We start from the raw sequence: 23794 nt of genomic DNA, 5'->3' as shown, positions 1-23794 counted from the left end.
TTGAATAAAGATAAAATTGTCCACTAAAATGAGACATTAAATCCTTCAGAATGAACTTATCCAGAAGACCTACACATGAAAAATATTATAAAACTTAAATCAATGGAGGTACAGGTCATCAGCCTGTGCCAGAAGAAAAGTCAAAATACTAATGGGTGATTTTTACCTCTGATTTTTAAAAAAATACATGTAACTTTAATTTAGAAATTTTAATTCTAAGAACTTCTCCTAAGACAATAACTGAAAACACTGCAAGACAGTATGTCTAACAATACTGATTAAATAAATTATGTTATAACCATATGCTGGAACACTACACGACAATTAAGATGTCAATATTTATTGACATGAAAATATGTTCAACATAAATTAAGTGGAAAGGGGGTTATATAGGCCACATAGTGTGATTCCATATTTGTTAATAACAAAAAATATATATATATACTTGCACAAGCGTGCACAACACACACACTTATTAATACACACGTGACAGAGTATATACCAAAGGCCAGGATATATACCAGAATGTTAATGTTAAGAGTCATTAACTCTGGGTGGTGAGTTTACAGAACTCTTATTCTTTAACTTATTTTTTTTTAATAAGGTCTTTTTTTTTTTTTTTTTTTTTTTTTATGGCTGTGTTGGGTCTTCGTCTCTGTGCGAGGGCTTTCTCTAGTTGCAGCAAGTGGGGGCCACTCTTCATCGCAGTGCGGGGGCCTCTCACTATCGCAGCCTCTCTTGTTGCAGAGCACAGGCTCCAGACGCGCAGGCTCGGTAATTGTGGCTCACGGGCTTAGTTGCTCCGCGGCATGTGGGATCTTCCCAGACCAGGGCTCGAACCCGTGTCCCCTGCATTGGCAGGCAGATTCTCAACCACTGCGCCACCAGGGAAGCCCTTATTCTTTAACTTTTATCAGTATTTTATTTTTCTACTATGAACACCTATTACTGATACAATTAAAGAAAAATATAAGTGGCACCACAGACTATGATCACCACATGCCCTTAAGGAGGCAGTGTGTGTGCCTGGCGGGGGGGGCCTGAGATGGGGAGAGGGGATACTTCCCCAATGTATATTTGAAGCATATGCTTCCAAGAACTCTATGTTGCTTCTCCTGGCGCGTGCCAAACTGTATTTCACAAAACAGTTCCACAGGTGTCAACACAGAGGGCTCAACGTCCAAGTTTTTAGACACACTAGGTTAAGACATTAATTTATTACATTTGCCATGCATCCCCAGGAGGAAAAGACATGGTACACACATCCAGTGGGCCACAGAACCCTTTGTTTTACATCCTACATAGAAGTAATAAGACTTCTACTGAACATATTTCACGAAGTTCCAATGTAAAAACCTGAAGAACAAGGATTGTTTAACCACGTATTTCCATTGAGGGTCTGAAAACTTCTGGCCCGTTTTCCTAGATTTAGATTGATTCATCTCAAAACAACCCCACATTTGTTGTATTTTTGTGGTCTCAAGCATTATAGTTTTGAACATAATTTGCATTTTGCTGTCAGTTCATTTAGAGCAGTGTTTTTCAAGCTGGATTTCTATCCATTAGTGGGTTGAGAAATCAATGTGGTGGTCACACTGATTTTTAAAAATTTTTTTAAAAAAATTTGCGGCGCAGCCAAAAAATACATTTATTACTATGAGTTGCAATCAAAAATATTTGAAAGCCACTGAATTAAAGAGGTGAATTTATTGATAAATAGATAAAATCAACACCTATTTCAAACACCCAAACCCTTCCTTGTATATATTAAATTAAAAAAAAAAAAAAATCACCAAAGCAATACAGACACTTAGATCCCCAACTTACAAACAATTACCAAAAATTTGTTTGAATATTGGGTACCTAGAGCTTTTCTTAAAGAAACTATCATAAAGAGATTAGGTTCCCAATTAGTTCACGAAAGCCAATTTTTAAAAAAAATTTTTATTTATTTTTTTGGCTGTGCCGCTTCGCTTGTGGAATCTTAGTTCCCCAGCCAGGGATTGAACCCGTGCCCTCGGCAGTGAAAGCGCAGAGTCCTAACCACTGGACCACCAGGGAATTCCCTCACAAAAGCCAATTTAAACTGTGTAGCTTAACTATAGTACTAAGGTTGTTACAAACTTAAATTTCTCCACCATATTTATTTATTCATATCTGAAGTTCAATATATCTTCAGGGACACATTCTCCCTGCACCCACACCTTGGTCCCAGCACCAAGCAACTCCTCTCAGTGCAGGCAAACATCCACCATTCAACATGGCATTCCCCAAGCTGCGCTTAGGAGGAAAAGATCAGAAGTTCTAATAGCTTTAGGTAACTGAGGTAGAATAAGGGGCTCTCCAGACATCTTCCATAGGCCCCAAGTCTGTTTCCCTCCCACGCTCCTCCTGGCTCAAAGGTCAAAAATGAGAAAGACATTTGCTCACCAACAGTTGTGGGGGTTTTTTTTCTTCTTCATCATCAGTCTTTAGGAGAGACTGCCTACTAAAAAAAGAACAGTGGTTCACTCCAACTTTTTTTCAGACCCCCAAACTACTGCAATAAAATATAGAGAGAGATATAGATATCTTTCTCACTGGTTTTAATGTTAATAATTTGCTACTGATAATTAGCAAATTATCAGTAGCTGGCTGCTTTTCTCATAAACTGTTTAGGTATTAAAATTCTATTACCAACAAGTATCTGTACACAGAAATGTCAGTGCCTAGAGAAGCATGGCTGTGTTATCTCCTATTAAATTCAGAAACTCAGGGTTAAGTAGAATGGCATTCTCCAACTTGACTCTCTGTTCTCATCAATTCATTATGTCCTAGAAGATTATTAAGAGCTATCCTGAAGAATCACATTAGTGGAAAGCTCAGTGAATGCTGCTCTAAGAAGCCCCTCCAAATACTTGTAATACAAATACATTAACCCCCACCATCACTCATTTGGGCTGCCATTCCTAAAAGGATTTACCCCACATGGAACAAATCTTAACCAAGGTTCTAAATTCTCAGGTGAAACCTACTAGTGCCAAGTGGGAACCAGGCATTCAGTGCATTGCTGACCCAGTAAATCTCTGGCCTTTCTTGGCTGTGCCCGCTGCCTGATCCCAATACATACTGGCACAGCTCCAGAAGCCTCAAGAAAAGAACGGAGGCTGCAGGCAGGGTTCTCTGTACAGCCTAAGCTTGAGGGAGACTCAGCCCAACTGGCTCACTATTTAATCATCACCTAAGCACACGTCCTCTGGTTTGACCATCAAGTAGGCACAGCGGTTTCAATCCTCACCACAGGCCCCAGGTCCTATACCAAGACTTTTACACATCTCAGGGAAAACTGCCTGCAAGAGTATGCCTCTGTAGGGCTTCCCTGGTGGCGCAGTGGTTAAGAATCCGCCTGCCAATGCAGGGGACACGGGTTCGAGCCCTGGTCTGGGAAGATCCCACGTGCTGTGGAGCAACTAAGCCCGTGCGCCACAACTACTGAGCCTGCGCTCTAGAGCCTGCGAGCCACAACTACCGAGCCCATGTGCCACAGTTACTGAAGCCTGCGCGCCTAGAGCCCACACACTGCAACGAAGAACAGCCCCCGCTCGCCGCAACAAAGCCCACACACAGCAACGAAGACCCAATGCAGCCAAAATTAAATAAATAAATTTAAAAAAAAAAAAAAAAAAGAGTATGCCTCTGCGACCAGAAGCCAGGGCCTCCAGGTGGCAGACATGTTGATTCATAGCTAACAGATGCCCAGTTTTTCTGGTTTGACCTCTTACTTTTGTGAACAACGAGAAGTGTGGGAGGTTTAAGTAGGGAAAGGGTTAGAAATCAGCGTATACTTTTCAGGTTCTGCCAGACAACCTTTTATTACATCAGAAAAGCAACACTAGGCACTAGATCTTGCAAAATATGTTCTGACCAACTCTAAACTTTCTGAAATTAAATATGCGTAACCACTGTAAGGTTTTTAATGAACAAAACAGTTAAATACAAATTTCATAGGCAAAATAGACTACTGTATAACTGGCAACCACAGAGCCAAGTACTAAATTTTCTTGCACAGATTTCAGTGGCGGTGGAATGGGGAAATGTAAATACTAATGAGTACAAAACTTAATTTTGGCTTTATATATAGAAAAAAAACTTTGAGGAAAATAGCTTTAAACTGAATAGTATCTTTTGAAATAAACAGCTCAGGCCAGCCCTTACATATCTGAGGCTTATACTCAACCAGATCTGGGATGAAAATGAAGATTTAGGGTTTACAGTGACTTCAAATCCAGTTTCAAGAGTAGCCAAGTCACCTCATTTCCAGAAAGGGAAGTCTCTTTAGGATGACCACGACACTCTTCTGAAGACACTTGGATAGCCAGAGTTCCTTGGCCACAGTTCTACTTTTCCACGACACCACGCCAATGCTGTAGTGTGGAACTTCCTCTGAAAGGCAACCAGAGCCCTACACCACAGCGCTTCTCCTGGCATTTTCAAGCCTCAAAAGAAAGAAGACCTCCTGCTTCAAGTCAGCAGTTACTGCTCCAGCTAGAGAAGTTAATTAACCCTTCCTTCCCCCACTGCTTTCCCTCCTGATCTTCAGCAGGGAGTGGCAGCTTAACATTCCTTTCAGAAATAAATAGTTCAAATGAGAAATTTAGAGTTAACTTTAAAAGAGCAGCAGAAAACAGCCACTGCCCATTATGTTTGCAAATGAGTGAGTGAATGAATACACGTGAACAAACACACAGAAAAAACAAATCATAGAATAAATTCTGCATTTTCCACATTCATAGGGAAAAAAAAAAAATCTTAAAAAAAGTATTAATTAGCGTTTGTTCTTGTGTGGGTTGACAGTCCAGGGCTCTGAGCAGGCATGGCCTTATAAACAGGGTTGCAAGCAGCCCTCCACACACCAAGTCAGGACTAGGGTGCAGAGAGGGGCCTTCATGCACTTCTAACAGCTCAGTACCTGTGAGAGAACAGAGGTGATGCAAGGACTTTTTAACCCACAATGCATGAGGTATATGGAAACGTCCATCCGTGAAAGAACCACCAGCAGCGGGAGGGACTGCGGCAGGGCGTTCTCACAGCAACTGCTGATGAAGGATTTCCCACACCATCTTCTTCCGGAACAGAGGCATCTGGTGCTGCAGAGAATCCACAAGTAACACATACATCACACATGAAAGTGCCCAGCGTCAACAGCCTTTAGTTGTAGCATGTAAATAAAGTAGGATGTCAATGTCCTTTGTGTAAGCCTTGACTTTTCCGCATCATGGTACAGACTTACAAAGCCATAAAAAAAGGAGGTTATTTGTATTATTATATGTATCATAAGCATTTTTACGTGTTAAGGAAAATCAAAGCAGGATGCAGAATTACACAATAGAGTCCAACAACAACTTCATAACAAAAACGTGTACCAAAAAGGGATATAGCTAAGTGGTGGCACAAAAAGTAACTTTTCTACTCATCTGTATTTCAAAACATTCTAAAATGAACATATTCTGCTTTCTTATGAGAAAAACATGAAGTCTATTTAAAAAAAGAAAAAAACAAACCTGCAAATTACTCTGTGCTATACCAAATGTTGTCCACGGCCAATTCTGTTCAAAAAGCAACTTCCCCCCTTCAAATCTCATGTCATTAGGTTCAGAGAATAAATAACTCCTTCTTTAGAAGCATCAAAGAATTAGATGCTTTTCTTTTTTTTTTTCTTTTTTTTTTTTTAGATGCTTTTCTTAATATATTATTCTGCTTTAACTGATAATCACTACATGGTCCAATTTTCAAAGCAACAACATGCAAGACAAACCCAAAACCACCTGTAACTCTTTTTGATGAAATCAGATACCCTTGAGGTACTCCTGGCGTTTCCTTATAAATAGTTGGATATACCATTTTACTATAAACTAGTGTGAAGAGGCCTAAAAAGTCTTAACACATGGATTCATAAATTATTTTAAATAGCTCAAAACATGTAGTAAAAAATTACATATTTATTCTTAGTAAAACTGCTGAAGCTAACCAATTGTATTAATTCAGCATGGGAGCCCTAGTTAGTTCATGTTGTTCAAAAGCTTAGAATGGGGTTATTATTAGTCCTACTATTCAATATGTACAATTTGGTAGCTATCAAAATGAGGTCTGTTAAAGCAAACTATTTTTTAAAGGAGGTTGTCCTTGGTTGTAAAAAGACTGAGAATCCACTATTACAAACATAAATACTCAAGAGTTCCCAACATATTTGAATTTCCACTCAAATGCAGAGCTATGGAGAACCAAAAATAATCAGAACAGAAAGGAAAATCAGGATTCATAGTTACATCTCAGACCTGCAGCTTAAGTTCTCACAAGGCCTGATTTCCCCATGCTGTTACATATTCTGCTGTGCCTCCTTCTTTGGCTAAAAGTATTAGTAATACTCAAGAACCAGTGAACACTGGAGTTCGGAGATATGCAAATTGCCCCACTGGTCACCAAAGACTAGGATAAACGTGAGAGCAGATACAGTGACAAACCCTGATACTAGCAAGAGTAGGGCTATGGCCAAGGTTTACAGCAATAATAGTAGCACAGCTACCATTATTAAGAGCTTAATGTGTGCCAGGCACTGGTAACATGCTCTGAGTTTATCTTGTTTAGTAACAAGTAAATGGATGAGGAGGGGTCTCCACTCACCTGAGTAAATGTGATAGGTTTGTCCCTAGAGATATAATCTGCATATTTACAAGTAAACATTCCACAATCACTCCCATTCAGCTGTTGAGGAATCTCCTAAAATTACAAAAAAAAAAGAAAGGAAGGGGTGAAATTTCATCAAATACAAACTCCTTTGACTTTTTCTAAATATTACTGTGGATAAACAATATTATAAAGGTAAATGTTAAATCTGGTATTACACAAACACACACACACAAACACAATTAGTCTTTATGTGGCATAAAAACCCAACCCATGACATGGGAGTATGTGAGCCTCATGGAAAATGTTTTTTAGAAGGAAAGAGAAAAGCAAAGTGAGAGTTCCATCTCTCAGCTCTCATATAAACCAAATTGAAAGAAGGTTTATTACCAGGAACAGGAATTCTAGTCAGAACTGTTTCAGAGGCATTCATAAATTTTGAAAAGGGCTAAGTGTGGTTCAATCAGAAATATGCTTACAGTACAACTAACCTATTTCCATACTGCAGAGTCTGACTTGTCTTCCCTAGCCGGAAAACTAAGACTACTGCCTTGGACCCCCACAGCTGCAAGCAGGAGAAAGAAAAAAGCCTCTTTATAGGGTTTAACCAGTTAGGAAATCTTGCCATGATGTTTAGTTCTGTCCTGAAAAAAAAACACTACTGCTTGCAAGCAGCACTTAAAGGCACCATAAACCAAAGGCGGTGGATTCAAAGCCCAGGTGAAGTAAACTCACACATTCCCCAAGCCCGTGTCGCACTAATCTTGGCCAGCCCCTTACACACTTTGGCTGTCAGTTATAAGGGCAATAAGAGTATAAGAGAGTCTAATTCCACTGCTGGAAAACACACTAGATGACAACTCAATTTTTATTCAAAAAAATACACATGCTTATTGTAAAAAGGAAAAGACTGAAAATGCACACCACCCATACATACGGTAGGTACCTCGAACTTCTCTCCTGAGCCCAGCATCTCTCACAGAGTGGAGAGAACTATGGACTCCACCACACAAACGAAGAGAATTTGTCTTCTTTATTACATTTCCCATTCCCGAACACAGTTACTCATCCTAACAAACTCTTCTTTTATCTGTGCTTTCCTCGGGAAATTTCAACACTTACTCTTCTAATTATTCAACTTAGAAATGAAAATGCTTTTGGATAAAGATAGTCAGCCATTATATAGAGGTTAGGGCTAAAATTGAACTCATGTAGCTTACTTTAAAAAGGAGCCATGAGGGGACTTCCCTAGCGGTCCAGTGGCAAAGACTCCACGCTCCCAATGCAGGGGGCATGGGTTCAAACCCTGGTCCGGGAACTAGATCCCACATGCTGCAACTAAGAGTTCACATGCTACAACAAAAGATCCCACTTGCCGCAACTAAAGATCCAGCACGCGGCAATAAAGATCCCACGTGCCGCAACTAAGACCCGACACTGCCCAATAAATAAATAAATAAATATTTTTTAAAAAAAAAGAAAAGGAGCCATTAGGACTAAAAGACGTATGCATTTTTTAATTAATTAATTAATTTTTGGCTGCGTTGGGTCTTTGTTTCTGCAAGCAGGCTTTCTCTAGCTGCAACGAGCGGGGCTACTCTTCGTTGCAGTGCGCAGCCTTCTCATTGTGGTGGCTTCTCTTGTTGTGGAGCACAGGCTCCAGGCACCCGGGCTTCGGTAATTGTGGCGCACGAGCTCAGTAGTTGTGGCTCACAGGTTCTAGAGCACAGGCTCAGTAGTTGTGGTGCATGGGCTTAGTTGCTCCGCGGCATGTGGGATCTTCCCGGACCAGGGCTCGAACCCGTGTTCCCTGCACTGGCAGGAGGATTCTTAACCACTGCGCCACTAAGGAAGTCCCAGATGTATGCATTTTTAAACCCTGAATGAGATTCAAATCTGGCACGATCCAAAGCACATTCACAAATAGCACACCTGACTGTTGAGGGCTCACAGCATCGAACCCTTAAGATATAAATATACAAATTTCTCAGATAAGTTTTGAACAGGAGCTTTAAAATTTCCATTAATGCCAACCAAGAAAAGTAGCTGGCTTGAATTTACTGTGTTGTGTTTTTTTCTCAATTTTTTGAGACATGCAGATATTTAACATTTATAGTTTAAGAAACAAGATAAAGGCTTAAAAGCAAACAACTTGGTTAAATGAACTTCTGAAGACTTAGAAGTGATCATTCTAAAGATGTACACCTCAGGAGAATGCATGCCTAAGGATGAGTGAGTAAGGGGAGGAAGGAAGCCAAGTCTAAATAATATGCTACTGACAGGAAACGCAACAAAGTATTTTAAATACAGATGATCACCACTTACATGTGGCTTCATGCTGTAGTGGGTCCACTCTAAAACATTCAGGTCAATATTTCTTTTGGTCTTACTTTCATCCTGTAAATACTGACTGAAAAAACAGCAAAGAAGGAATATATTGATGAATCCCTGTGGAGACTTAGCATTATGACTACAAAGACATTGTGATGTTTAATAGACCTGCCATTCTCAAATCCATCTCTGTTAGATTTTTAAAAATATGATTGTTTTTGGCTTTTTACATTTTATTTTGTGTTTTTTCTGATTACAAAAATCATATATGGTTATATTTTAAAAATTAAAACATAATATGTAAAATGCAAAAGACCCCATAATAACCACTCTGGAAATATTTACTATTAACAGTTTGCTGTTTGCTATTCTAGTTCTCTACTCCACCCCATTTTAAAACACACATTTTATTCTATTTTAAAAAAGTACTTCATTCTATAACTTGCTTTTCCTCACTTAAAAATAGATATAAAACAAGACATCTGGCCTGGAGTCTTAAAAAGAAAAAGGCACTGCCATGGAAAACAAAAAAAAATGTAGGAGACTATTCTAAACTAAAGGAGACTAAAGAGACATTACTTACATGCATGAACCCTGACTGACTTCCTAGATTAGGAAAAAAAGCTATAAAAGATACCTGACGATATCAGAACATGAATCATATATTACACATTAGTGGTTGTCAATTTTCTTAAGTGTGATAATGGCATTGTGGTTATGTAAGAGAATTTCCTCATTCCTAAGTGATATATACTTAAGTATTGAGAGTGATTTAATTTTATCCAAATCTCCAGAGGGTTATCAAATTTAACGCAGGCATCTCAGTTCTCACCCTAACCTGCATAAAAGGTAAACCAGTGCTATGCTAGGGCATGCGCTCTCAACGGGAGCAGCAATGTCACCCCCAGAGAGGTGAAAACTGGTTCTTAGAAGGCAAAAATCTTAGATATTTCAATGGTTTGTAGCCCTCTAAAGCTCAACCCAACAAACAAACAAGTCTCTTCCCTAATACTATTTTCTCTTGTCATGGAGAAATTAAATTAAAAAAAAATTTGGAGTGGGGAGGTGATAATGAAAAAAATTGAGAAAAGTTGGACTAGGGGCATCAGGAAAGGGAGGGGGCCTCAGATACCCAAAGAAGCTGAACTCTTCATATATTAAAAAGGAGAGAGAGAGAGGGAAAAAAAAGTATGAATGTTATAAAAGTATGTTTTTTTGGTATCCTATTATAAGCAACAGACAAAATTTTGCTATATGATTCCAATGAAAACGTTCATAAGTATGTGATTATATGTATGTGTATGTGCACACGTATGTATGTATGCACATTTTACATACATCTTAAGCAGAAAAGACTAGAAGGAAATAACTGCTTTATAAACAATTTGGTTTATCTTATGATTTTTAAAAATTTCTTCTCTATATTTTTTATTCAAGATAAACACCCATAAATAAAAAGGATCTTTTACACTAAAACAACATCAAAGAAGAACTGAATTATTGTTAACTTTTCTTCACATCATTCAACAAGAGTTCCCTACTAAAGTATCCTTATTAAAATTATCCAAGTATCCTTACTAAAATTAAAAACTGGAACCTGCATTTGCTTCCAGTGAGCATAAGGGTTTCAAAATAGACTTGTTTCACTGATTTGCTTCCTCTCTGTGAAATTCCTGTCATCACTTTACATAGCTAATAGATGGCTATGCTTTAAAGGCAGGTTTCTAGCAATTACTATTAAAACAGTTGCCTACAAACCATGTTTTAACTTAAAAATTACCTCCAGGTTCTATGAGATAAACCGAACCATCATGGAAAGCACAGAGACATCAGTGAGTGTGTTTAAGAATTGAGAGAACTAATGTATCAATCCCAGAGAAATCTAATTCAAATCACGGGATTCTGATCAAATATATTTTACATTATGACATATGACAGACTTCTTTTCAATGATGCTATTAAATAAGATTTCTCAGTTAAGATCAGATTTTGGGGTTATTTTTAGACAAAAAGATGGATTCAGGTCAAGTTGTGAACAACGAGGAAGATAGCTCTCACTACACATTAGACTACCATCCACCAGAGGATGGAAAGAAGAAAGACCACTTAACAAAGGGCACACTGAGGCAACACTGAAGTTTTTAAGCCTTTACTTACAGGAGAATCTCACAGATCCTGTGGCCCTTTTGTCCCATAGAATCCAGATATTTAAGACACTTTTTTCTTAGGTCTATCACCTATAATGGAAAAATGCAACATCCAGAAACAACCATCACAAAAATGAGAATTTTATTTCTAAAAAGATAAGCATTTAAAAAAATATCAATATATGTACCAACATGAATGGATTTCTAAGACACATTTTTCATAAAACATCACAGATGATATGAGCTCCATGTCTATAAAATTATATTTTTCTATTCCTAGAGAAAGGCATAGAAACTTATTCCTTAAAACATTAGTGGTCCTCTCAGAGTGATGAGATTTTTTTTTTTGCCTTTTTCTTTATACCTTTACTTTACTACAATAAACCTGTTATCATCTTATAAACAAAAGTAATAAACTAACCCACGTGTATTAAAATTCTTTCCTACTAAAAATCAAAGCTCCTCCACTACACAGACTGTCTTGTAGCTTTCTAAGTTGTTCAACTCAAGAACTAAGAAGGGACTCTGCAGAGTATGCCTTTAACATATACTACGGGACTCTCACTAGACAGAAGAGTCACCTTCATTTCCAGCACACTTCATTTTATTGTGCTTTGCAGACACTGCATTTTTCACAAATTGAAGGTCTGTGGCAACCCTGCATTAAGCAAGTCTATCAGCGTCATTTTTCTAACAGTGTTTGCTCACTTCATGTCTGTGTGTCATATCTTGGTAATTCTTCACATTTCAAACTTTTTCATTATTACTATACTTGTTATGGTGCTCTGTGATCAGTGACCGTTGATGCTACTATTGCGAAAAGATTACAGCTCACTGAAGGCTCAGATGATGGTTAGCATAAAAACTAGTTAGCAATAAAGTATTTTTAAATTAAGGTACGTAGATTGTTTTTTAGATACAGTGTTACTGCAGACTTAACAGACTACAGTGTAGTGTAAACATAACTTTTATATGCACTGGGAAACCAAGAAATTGATGTCACTCTCTTTATTGTAATATTTGCTTTACAGCGGTGGTCTGTAACTGAACCTGCAATATCTCTGAGGTATGCCTGCATTTAACAAAACAGTCATTATCCAAACTCCAACAATTAAACCTCTCGACTTACCACCAGGCTCCAATGTACCTTACGATGAATAGGCACCAGAATAAGTTCCTGTTCAAAGAGATTGACCCCTTTGGTCCATCTTTTCACTGCTTGGTAACCCCCAGACTTTAATTTCGGATAGAAGAAAGTACTGAATGCATAAAGTGCTGGATACCCTTGTTTTTTATTTCTTTCCATCAGGAGATTCATGTAAAAATTAATGACCTGTAATACCAAGAGAGTAAATGTTGGAATATGGCAAGTATATTATCAATACTAGATTTCTACCTAACTGAATTAGGATGAATTAGAAAATAAGCTGAGGGAAGGGAAGGTACTAAGGAAGGGGATAAAAGGGCTGTCTATGACAGAAGATGGAAAACAAAAAATGATCAGTGCAGGGACTTCCCTGGTGGCACAGTGGTTAAGAATCCCCCTGCCAATGCAGGGGACACGGTTCGATCCCTGGTCCGGGAAGATCCCATATAGCGCGGAGCAAATTAGCCTGTGTGCCACAACTACTGAGCCTGCATGCCACAACTACTGAAGCCCACGCACCTAGAGCCCGTGCTCCGCAACAAGAGAAGCCACCGCAGTGAGAAGCCTGCGCACCGCAACAAAGAGTGGCCCCCGCTCACCGCAACTAGAGAAAGCCCGCTCGCAGCAACGAAGACCCAAAGCAGCCAAAAATAAAATAAATAAAATAAAATAAATTTATTTTAAAAAAATGATCAGTGCAAAATGGGAGGGATTAAGAAGGAATGAGACTGTACTTTTGAGGCATATGAGTAGGAGAGACAAGAAAGAACTCAAGGAGAAAGTCTGCAACAATGAAAATGTATATGTAATTATATCACACACAAAATATGCAAAAATATTAACTGGAAGTGAATTTTACTATATATAAATTACACCTCAATTAAAAAAAATTAAATGGAAGGAAATACACCAAAACATTAGTATTTTGTTTATTTTTGAGTTGTGCCACTTTCGAACGATGTTTTTCCTTCACTTCTCCTGTATTTTCTAAATTTTCTATAATAAACGTATTACATTTATAATGTGAAACAGAAACATTCTAATTTTACAAGAATGTGTTTATATGTCACTAGTTATAGCGGGGAGGAAGGAAGGCAAAAGGAGAAAATGCAGGGGCTGAGCAGCTGGGTAAAGAACCAACTGGGAAATTGGCAAGAACCAAGAGCTAGCTTTAGCTAAATACATAAGGATACAAGATGACAATTAGGCAAATTTTACAGTTATCACTCAAATGAAATAAAGAAAAAAATCACATAGTGTACATACAGTGATCAATATATTCCTTTATTATTGAAATAATAAAATGGCTCCTATAAGAATTCATCGAAAATAAAGTATCACTTGCTTGCTTCCTTCCATTTATCACTTGCACCCAGGATTTATAAAAATCTCACTGAAGACTAGTAAATGCAGTGGTGGATGAAATAAAGCACAAATGGAGAAGAGGGAAACATTGCTAGTTAAAGGCAGCAAACAATCAGAATTAATCATCTTTTTAAGGTTTAAGATGTTTTTGTTTTAGATAAACTAAAGTTGCTTTACCAGCCCCTTTTAATTGTGTAGAAACCACTATGGTTACAGACAGAAAATGGTTAAGCATAATGAGAGTCAAAGGGGGAAAAAAAGACAACTTACTTCATCATTGAGCCAGTGATAGTTCTTCAAGGTCTGGATATCTCCTCGAGTGATTCTTAATTTGAAAGCACTACTTAGGATCTCATCCTGTGGGCCATGGCCTAGAGCATTACTGATTTCCTTTTCCATGTCCTGAATTACAAAGTCCAGAGGTTGCTACTTTAATATGGAACCACTATCAGATACTGAAAGTCTGAGATGGAAAAAAGCTTTTCATCTCTGTAATACCTGACCCTTAAGAAAAATATACCATCAAAGACCTACTAAATTGAAGTAGGAAAAGATTTCAATTTAGGAGCACAAAGCAATCTTACTACTAATGGTTATAAAAAATGCTAGTTCAATTATTAGCTTCTGAAAACAATAATTTGGTAATAATATTTAAAGTATACTCTCAATTATCCCACTACTATGTGGGATACATGAGCCAAACATGTACCAGATGCTTGAAGCACACAATTAATCCCTGCTTGTGGGGAAAGTATTATCACCATTTTATAGAAGAAGTAAAGCTCAGAGAATTTTGGTTACATGCTCAAAGTCATATAATGATTAAAAGGCAGAGCCAAGATTTGAACCCAGGAGTGTCTAACTCCTTAGCCTTTGCTCCTTTCACAATACTATAAAAGCATTTTCATACTTTCCTTATCTACCTCCTGAACTTTTATTTTAAAACATCAAAGTAATAAAATTAGGACGTCAAAGAGATCATTCTATCCACTTTTGACATGAAGAGAGTAAGCAGAAACTAGAAAACTAGGCAGCAGTCTAGCAACTGAGTCCTTATTGAACAGATGGCATCATTCTAAAGAATTACAAAGAGAAATGCATATTTAAGCTATAAGCCTGAATCTATAAACCAATAGAAATTATTTCATCCAAATATTTTCAATACTGCTCCCCCCACTACACACAATTTTGCAATTTTATGGATCTCTCTCTCTCCACCTGTATGCCCAACATATAGTAAGTGCTCAATAAATATTCACTGAATAGTACTGACTACCACAACAATGGAGAAGGAGTCAAGATGTGGGCTCACCTTTAAAATGAGAATTTTTAACTACCTTCATTTCCTTGTTTTCTATAAGTCTTTACTTATAGAAATGTTTCAAATACAATAATCATTGAAAGGGACATTTTAGTGAACCATAATCGCTTAACAAAAACCTCAATGAAGAGGAGTTCCCTGGCAGTCCAGTGGTTGGGACTTGGCGCTTTCACTGCCGGGGCCTGGGTTCGATCCCTGGTTGGGGAACTGGGATCCCACAGGCCATGCATCTCGGCCAAAAATAAACAAATAAAATAAAATGTTTAAAAAAAAAAAAACGAACAACTGCAATGAACTCCTTCCTAATGTCAAACCCATACAGTGTAACTCAAAATATTTTAAGTTTAGAAAAAGAATCTACAAAGAACCCATTATATTCCAAGATATGTGACAATTCTGTCTACTCACATTTGCTGAAATTAATCTAATCCCTTAGGCCACTTTCACAGATCACTAAGGATCAGTGTAGCCAGTGACTGAACAGCCCTTGGGCCTGATTTCCTTCATATATACATTCCCCAGCCTGGAGAAACTCTTCAAAACAAAACATTCACTCAAGTCTTAAATAACTGAGGTTATTTAAAAACATGCCCCTTATTCTGATCAACACAAGAAACAATACCTCTGTAAGTTCAAGAAGATCATCTGTCCTTTTAACCCTCTCTTTGCTTGAGCAAGTTTTTTCTTTTGTCTCAAGTACTGACATCTTCCTCCTGAGTAAGCCATTGCTTCCACTGCCCAGGCGGAGTCGGGCTGACACTTCTTCAGATAAGTCAGGTTCCAGCTGGAGTCCCCTCCTCTGATCAAAAAAGTTCCCATATTCTACTGACATGTTTGATGCTTGCACATATAAACATATGTAACACATGAAATATAAAACAGCACCATTATCTTGAAAGAAAAGAGAATTAGTAAATCCCCAAATGAGTAAAGTAGATTAAGCATATCTGCCTGTCCCTGGAAGAGGGAACAAAAATTGTTCAAGACCTAAGGCTCACAACAGGACACCTCAATTATAAACCATGAAACAGAACATTCGTTTTCCCTGGAGGTAGCAAGAAAAGTATTTTCAGTTCTCTTATTTCAATTAAAAATAATACAGTTAAAAGACATTTTGAAAAGCTTTAAAAAAGCAAAAAATATGACCCATAATCCCACCACTCAAAATAAACCACTTCTATCCTTATACCAAGTAAACTTGTTCTACTTCATCCTTTTAAAAAAGTAACTATATATTATAGAAAAATGCACAAAACATTAATGTGCCACTTAATTTTTGTAATATTAACACCTATGTAACCACCATTCACGTCAATAAACAGAATTTTGCCAGCATCCCAGAAACTCTGATAAGAATCTTTCCTTACCATGACCCTACGGAACTGTTAATACTGAACTTAAGTCATCTGCTAGGCAAACTTATCTAAAATTAGGAAATTTATTTAGAAATAGAGCATTGGACTAGAACGACACTCTCAACACACGCAGCCAGTGCTCTTTACTCTAGCTAACTGCCAGGTATACTGGTCCTAGGAAACCAGTAGCTGCTGGCCCTTCCACATGGTCCCAGATTGCAATGCCTTCAGGTTCAGCCAGGATAGAAGCAGGATGTAGTCTTTAGCCAGGTAACAAATACATTAGAGAAGGGAACAATCTAAGACTTAGGACTTAAGATCATGACTTAAGACTATGACTTAGCCTTAAGATTAGTTCTTATGAAGATATCAAATGGGAAAAGAGAATCTTGATCAGACTGATACTTAACACAAAGCAGTTCCCTAAACTTTGGTTATTTCTATTACCTAAAATATGAAATAATCTAAAACTTCAAGTTTGCATTTAATTTAGGAATATAATTCTTTTGGATATGGAGTGCTTAGTAAAACACTTTGCCACTATTATTTAAAATGTTGGTATTGCTACGGAGATCACTGGGACACTTCTTATTCTGATACTTATATAGAAAATGTAAAATCCAATTATGCAGAAGATTGGTAATATTTTCAAGTAAATATGAAATCTTGAATCTGAAAAGAAAGTCCTGAACAACTATTTTCCCTAAAGATGTATGGTTTTAAAAAATTCTCCAAAAGAAGCCAGGCAACAGAGATAAGGGCTGGGATGGAGGCAAGTTAGTCTCTCTTACAAAGGTGGCTACAGCACAGAGATAAAAATCTGGCAACTCAGAAGAAAGCCAAAGGTGTGTATCCTCAATGCCTGCTGCTTCTTCAAAGAAAACAACGGAATTAGAAATCAAAGTAACATGTATCATCTTTCTTATTTTTCATGGGCACCAAAATTTTAACATAAGTCAGGTTGAAAGAATAAAAGACATAAAATTTAACTGGGGTTTCTACTTACACCTTCATTTTCTAGTCTGATTCCAACTGTCTTCTCTGTATCAGAAAGTTTCCCCTTTGAACACCTGAGGAAAAAAAGTGAGAGATTACAGACTGGATGATTGTAATCTGATACATATTAAACTAGTTTCAGAAAGAAGATTTAATAATTGTAAACAAATATTGCCTTGAGTTTATATAGTCCTCTAAACCAAAGGTTAGCAAAATTTTTCTAAAAAGGATTAGACAGTAAATATCTTAGCTTTGCAGGTCTTATGGTTTTTGTCACATTTTCTCAACTTTCATTGTAGTTTCAAAGTGGCCATAAGTAGTATGTAAATGAATGAGCATGACTGTGTCCAACAAAACTTTACTTACAAAAACAGACAGGTGGACCAGACTTGGTCCATGGGCCATAGTTTACCAAACTCTACTATAAATGAACCAGCATCCAAAATCCTAAGGCACACAGAACTGCCTTCACTGTTCATATACTAGAGATGCTGATCACCAGAGATGCCCACCACACCCACGCTCTTGCCTAAGCAGTACCTATGCCTCCCAACCTCTAATGCCTAGGGGAGAAGGGTACCCTCCCAAGCTAGGGTGGACATCTGACACAAGAGCTACCTATGTACCCACATATGCTGACCAGCTACCAGAGCTGAGGAGAGTTCACAATTCCTCAGACATGGTTACTCATAAATATAGTTTATAAAGTAAGAAAATAATATGTCAAAGAAAACTTAGAATAAACTGAACCATGTACCTCTTTTCACTTCTCACTGAACATAGAGGTCCCCTTGTTTCAACAACTCTATCTGTGAGGATGATAAAAAAAAAGAAAAAAAAAGTGTTTCCTTTATTAATCAATCATATAGCTGGAATTTCAATTTACGGTTTCCAAAGTATCAAGATATTAATTTACATTGAAATGCTAAAATGGGTTCCAAAGACATTAGCCTCCATACAAATTAAGTTGCTTAAAAACGCATAAATCTCTTTCTGCTTTAAATATAATCTTTAGTGTAAACTGACTAATATCTGCTCATCTGGTAAGCTATCATTTAGTGTCATTTAGTGAACAGCAACTGGAGAAATACAAGGAAATTAACATACGGAATACAAAGAAATTAATTTTAGGCTCACAAAATATACACTATGATATAGAAGCTAGGAATAATAATCAAGAGGTATTTTATAAATTGGCTTTATTTTGAAATAGCTTTTTTACTAAACTACTGGTACTGGTAGGCCCCCATCAATGCCCTGGGGTCTGATAATGTTTTAAAGTTTGGTACACCATCTTTTACTAGTATGTCATTTTTCAATTTTATATGCACTTGAACTAAGTTCAATATATTAAGACTATTAAGATACAGCTAAATCTGGGAACTCACATTGTTTTGGAACAAATTGAGTTGTTTTGACTCCATGACTTTGCTCTTGCCCCCAGCCTTTGGTCTTTAATGTGTCCATCTGACTTCTTTGAGAACTTAGAAACACAAAAAGTAAAGAAGATCAGATACAAAAGGAAAATCTATTATAAGTATTCATTATCTCTTTCTGGTAAGCTTCTCCAAACAGGAGTTATTGATAACCCAGAAATGTCAAATTACAAGAGAAAGGACGCAACACAGCATCATCTGGGACTAGGATAAAAGGAGTCTGATCCTGATTCTAATATTACAGCCAAGTTACCTAACCTCCAGTTTCTCCATTATAAAAGTGGATGTTCTCAATCCCCAGCACCACCTTGACTGAAAAATCTCAGCATGGTAACACCCAACTTAAAAGATGAAAAATTTTAAACGATATACTGAAATGGATCCCAAAACAACACATTAAAAGAACATAAGAAGAAAAAGAACAACAACAAAAAAACCATAATAAGCAAAATAGTTTGAGGATTTTGCTGACATGACAAAACCAACAGTTCATGAAGCATACTGTTGCTCCCAACAGTGGCTAGTCAAAATGGAAAAAAATATGAACATTCTGATTGACTAAACTGAATTTCTTTTTAAATAAATTTCTTTGTTTTTTGGCTGTGTTTGGTTTTCATTGCTGGGCGTGGGCTTTCTCTAGTGCAGTGAGCAGGGGCTACTCTTCGATGCGGTGCGTGGGTTTTCCATTGTGGTGGCTTCTCTTGTTGCTGAGCATGGGCTCTAGGTGCGCGGGCTTCAGTAGTTGTGGCACATGGGCTCAGCAGTTGTGGCTCACGGGCTCTAGAGTGCAGGCTCAGTAGTTGCGGCACACGGGCTTAGTTGCTCCGCAGCATGTGGGACATTCCCGGATCAGGGCTTGAACCCATGTCCCCTGCATTGGCAGGCGGATTCTTAACCACTATGCCACCAGGGAAGTTCCTGAATTTCTTTTTAAAGTTCACAACCAAAGTTAAAATTCCCAAAGTTAAAATTCTTGTTATTTCTGCATTCAACAAGCTAGACAGTCTTGTGACTTCTTCACCTTCAACTTACTGTTACATAATTTCTGGGACTCCCCTCTGTGTATTCTCACACCGCTTGTCAGAATTATCAAGTAGATCTCAAACCTGAGCTCGCATATTTTTTGTCCCCTTGTTTACAGGGAAATAAAAGGCCAGACATCAGTTCCTTCTGCCATTCTCATCTATTTGGTCAACTCAGCACAGTTAATTAACAAACTGTCTGTAAGGAAAACTTCTTATGACCTGGAATGATTTTAATCTTGTCTCTAGAGTGGAAGATTTCCGACTGTGCTAAGATGCATCCACTAGGATGCCTCAGAGACTATGTGTACATGGCGGGGGGGGGGGGGGGGGGGTGCGGGTGGGAGGAGATGAAGGGAGGGAAGAGCTGGGGAGAAGAGGGGGAAAAAGAGAGGAAGACAGAGGTCATGAGAAACGTGTGTTGGGGAGGTTGAAAAAACTCTCTGCTCCCTGGGAACCTGACTTCAACCAATGATTCCACTTTTCTGTATCAGAGTTTTATGTAAGAGTTCACTTGAACAAAGGACTCTTAAAGCTAACAGAAAATTCTATTTTGTAAAACCACTGTTCAATATAATCCATCAGTACAGACAAATTACAGGGCTCGCTCTCTCAATATTAATCTCTTTTTTCAACAAAGCCCTTCCCACCAATCCCTTCTCCAAAAAAAAGGAAAAAGATGTCTGGCAAAGCATTTATCTTGTTAACGCATCTTTACCTATGATGAGTTGAAGTTACAGGAGGAACAGAGTTTCCATGACCACCTTCTTTAAGTCGCTCCAATAACCTTCGGTATTTCTCTCTTTCCTCTTTTTGAACACCCTAAATAAAAGAAAGCATTTAGATAACTACCAGCACATCAAACCTATAATTAAATCATAAACAAAGACTAAGAGGTCAAACGCAGCTCAAAGATGTGTTTCATTCACCAGCACAGTGTTTTTGTAATTTTAGTGTTTTTAATTCCTTTAATTTTAATTACCAACTTTATAAATTAAAAAGAAAAATCCAATAACATCTGGTCTCTTTTGAAACACTGTATCAACAATCCAGAGCTATGTAAGACTATTTATTCCCTTGGTCACCTATTCACTCCAGCCCATTTCACTCATTTACATTATCTGCTAGACCTTGATAGCATCTGAGTTTTTGACAGTGAAACTGGGTTAACCACAAAAAACTCAGCAGAAATAATCCACTTGCATATTCAGAACATTCAGCTTCCAAAACAGAACTGGTCTCACCAAAGTCACTAATGACCCTCTATGGCCAAATCCAATGGACACATTTTCAGCTCTTCTGTCACTTGACCTCTCTCCAGCATCTCACCCTGCTAACCTCACCTTGCCTTGCTGGACAATACACTCTCCTGATTTCTTTTTTTTTTTAATATTTATTTATTTTCTTTATTTTTTTGGGTCTGCGTCGGGTCTTAGTTGTGGCACGCAGGATCTTCGATGAGGCACGTGGGATCTTTTGTTGTGGCGCGCAGGCTTCTCTCTAGCTGTGGCGTGCAGGCTCCAGGGCGCGTGGGCTCTGTAGCTTGCAGCACACAGGCGCTCCCATTGAGGTGCACAAGCTCTAGTAGTTGTGGTGCGTGGGCTTAGTTGCCCCGCAGGATGTGGGTTCTTAGTTCCCAACCAGGGATCAAACCTGCATCCCCTGCATTGGAAGGCGGATTCTTTGCTACTGGACCACCAGGGAAGCCCCTAATTTCTTATCTTCTCAGTCTCCACTGAATATTATTTCTTCTGACTGCCTGTAAATGTCGATGGTTCTGCCCATTATCTCTTCTCACACTACATACTCTCCCTAAATAATCTCTTCAGCTCCCTTGATTTATCTAACACCAATATGCAGAAGATTCAGAAATGTGTCCCTAACCCTGCCTTCTTCTCAAAACTCCCATATATCCAAAAGTCTACAGGACAGGTCTTCTTGCGTGTTTCACAGGCACTTTAAACAATGTCCATAACTGAAGTCATCACCTTCCCCTAAACACGTAGGGTATCCTGGTCAGTGGCACATATTTATCCAAGATTGAAATCTGGGACTCAGGCTCTTCCATCTAACCTTATATCACACTTAACCAGTAAGTATGTCCTTGCTAATACTACCTTCTAATATTTCTAGAATATGGCCTGTGTATACCCCATACATATCTGCTCAGTCCCATCCCTTATTTCTCATCTAGGAGGTACTGAAGCCTACTTTGACACCTCTCCTTAAAATCCCCTCCAGGGCTGCAGTCCATTCCTTTCTCTGCCTACTTGCTTGCTGATTACAACAATTAATGTATAAGCTCCTAGAAAACAGGGACCATATTTTATTCAATTCTGAATTGCTGGAAACTGGCACAGCACCTGGGACCCAAATAAACATTTCTTTGATGAACTAAGCTAAGTGGCTCAGAAAACCATCTAGCAAATTGCAATAGGTGATGGTCTGGGGCAAATGCCAGAGACAGGAATAGTTCTAAATTCTCCTGGAATAAGTGAAGACTTCAAGAGGGAAGGGAAGATTGTTGATGAAGACATCATGCTAGGTGCCCTAAAAATGGAAGGAAAAAGCAGACATGTACACCATTTACTTCCCTTACTTAGTCACAGTTATTATAGCTTATACAAGAAACAAGTTAGAATAATTCAGGCACCCAAAAAGAAAGAATCTATAATCGTACCTTTTCCTAATATGATTCCTTTTTCTTTCTTTTACCTGAAAATTGACTACATATATACAGAAGAATACATATAAGCATTGGAGTCAAACAGGGGCCAGATATAGAAGGGAGACTGGGAAATTTACAGTCCCTGTACACCCATTTATACCTTTTGAATTTTGTACCACAGAACATATACTATTTATCTGCCCCCCCACCCAAATTCCTAAAATTGCTTTTAAAACAGATCAGGCTAAAAGGGCTTACCTCCTCCACAGTACAATGGGGACGCCTCAGACCCTTGCCACCCTCTTCAGAAATCATCTCTGTTACAACTTGTTCCTGAGGCTTCCACGTTAAGGAACTCTCCAGATTGCCTTTGCTATGGCGACGGCCACCTGGTCTTCTATTACAGGCTTCTGAACTCAAAGTAAAACTGAGAGGAAAAAAAAAAGAAAAAGTTATTCCCAAACGGCTTAAATTGCTGGAATTTAAGCTCCAGACAATCCTGTGATTAAGCTGTCTCAGGTTAAGCTTGCTCCTGGCAAATCAGACAACCACCATTCACAAAAATTAGATCTCTAGAGCAGAGGGCACCCCAGAATTCTGCTATAGAATGTCTATTCCCAGTCACCAGGGCTTCCACATGAAAGCCTTTGCCTTTTTCCTCATGCCCAATTTTCCAACTCCAACTCTGGCTTAGCTCGCTATTACACAACATACCCTCCTCTGGTACTACACTTTTCCTTTAGTCATTTGGCACCACTGAAATTAATTATTGGTGTGACTGATTAATTATTGGTGTCACTGTGGGACTGCATCCCACACTAAACTTTAAAGTCCATGAAGACAGAGATTTCATCCTTCCACCACCGTATCCTGGTGCATGATCTAAGCCAAAAGGCACTCAATCAGTATCTGCTGAATACTAAATTAATGAATACTAAATTAATAAATGCTAAAGAATGGGAAGCCATGAAGCCCTCACCTAGTCATTGTTGCTGGTTGATAGAGCCTGCCTCTCTTGCCATTACCGATAATGGAACAAACTGACATCTTACCTCTCTTGATGTGAGGTTTAAGAAAGGACACATCACATATGCAGTATTTTTACCAAAAAATTTGCATAATCTAAAATAAATCATGAGTAAACATCAGATAAAATTAAGGGATTCTACAAAAGCAATGCTTTGTACTCTTTAAAAATATTCATGCTATTACAGACAAAGAGAGGCTGAGGCGTTGTTCCAGATTAAAGGAGATCAAAGAGACATGAAAATTAAATGTAATACATGATCCTGCCCTGAACTGTGGGCCAGAAAAAAATAATCTCTATAATAGAGAAATTTAAA

General features: G+C 38.1%; 1 protein-coding gene across 5 annotated transcripts in view; it reads right to left on the bottom strand.

Annotated features, from left to right (window-relative positions):
- Positions 1 to 3832: 3832 nt before the first annotated feature.
- SENP2 (SUMO specific peptidase 2) overlaps positions 3833 to 23794 on the bottom strand; it is a 31351-nt gene continuing 11389 nt past the window's right edge. For 2 of the 5 annotated variants that reach the window (XM_082461497.1, XM_082461499.1), the window contains exons 6-17: positions 22710 to 22878; positions 20502 to 20605; positions 18714 to 18808; positions 18083 to 18134; positions 17336 to 17399; positions 15597 to 15773; positions 13924 to 14055; positions 12271 to 12474; positions 11152 to 11231; positions 8989 to 9073; positions 6661 to 6756; positions 3833 to 5126 (exon numbers count right to left, since the gene is read on the bottom strand). In XM_082461497.1, coding sequence (XP_082317623.1) covers positions 5064 to 5126; positions 6661 to 6756; positions 8989 to 9073; positions 11152 to 11231; positions 12271 to 12474; positions 13924 to 14055; positions 15597 to 15773; positions 17336 to 17399; positions 18083 to 18134; positions 18714 to 18808; positions 20502 to 20605; positions 22710 to 22878 — 1321 coding nt within the window. In that variant the 3' untranslated portion in view covers positions 3833 to 5063. The other 3 variants (XR_014263499.1, XR_014263500.1, XM_082461498.1) reach the window with 3 other exon arrangements.

This window comes from Balaenoptera physalus, assembly GCF_965194825.1.
Source record: "Balaenoptera physalus genome assembly, chromosome: 4".
Lineage (NCBI taxonomy): Eukaryota > Metazoa > Chordata > Mammalia > Artiodactyla > Balaenopteridae > Balaenoptera > Balaenoptera physalus.
The sequence above is the reverse complement of the archived record's forward strand: the minus strand, read 5'-3'. Positions and strand labels throughout refer to the sequence as shown.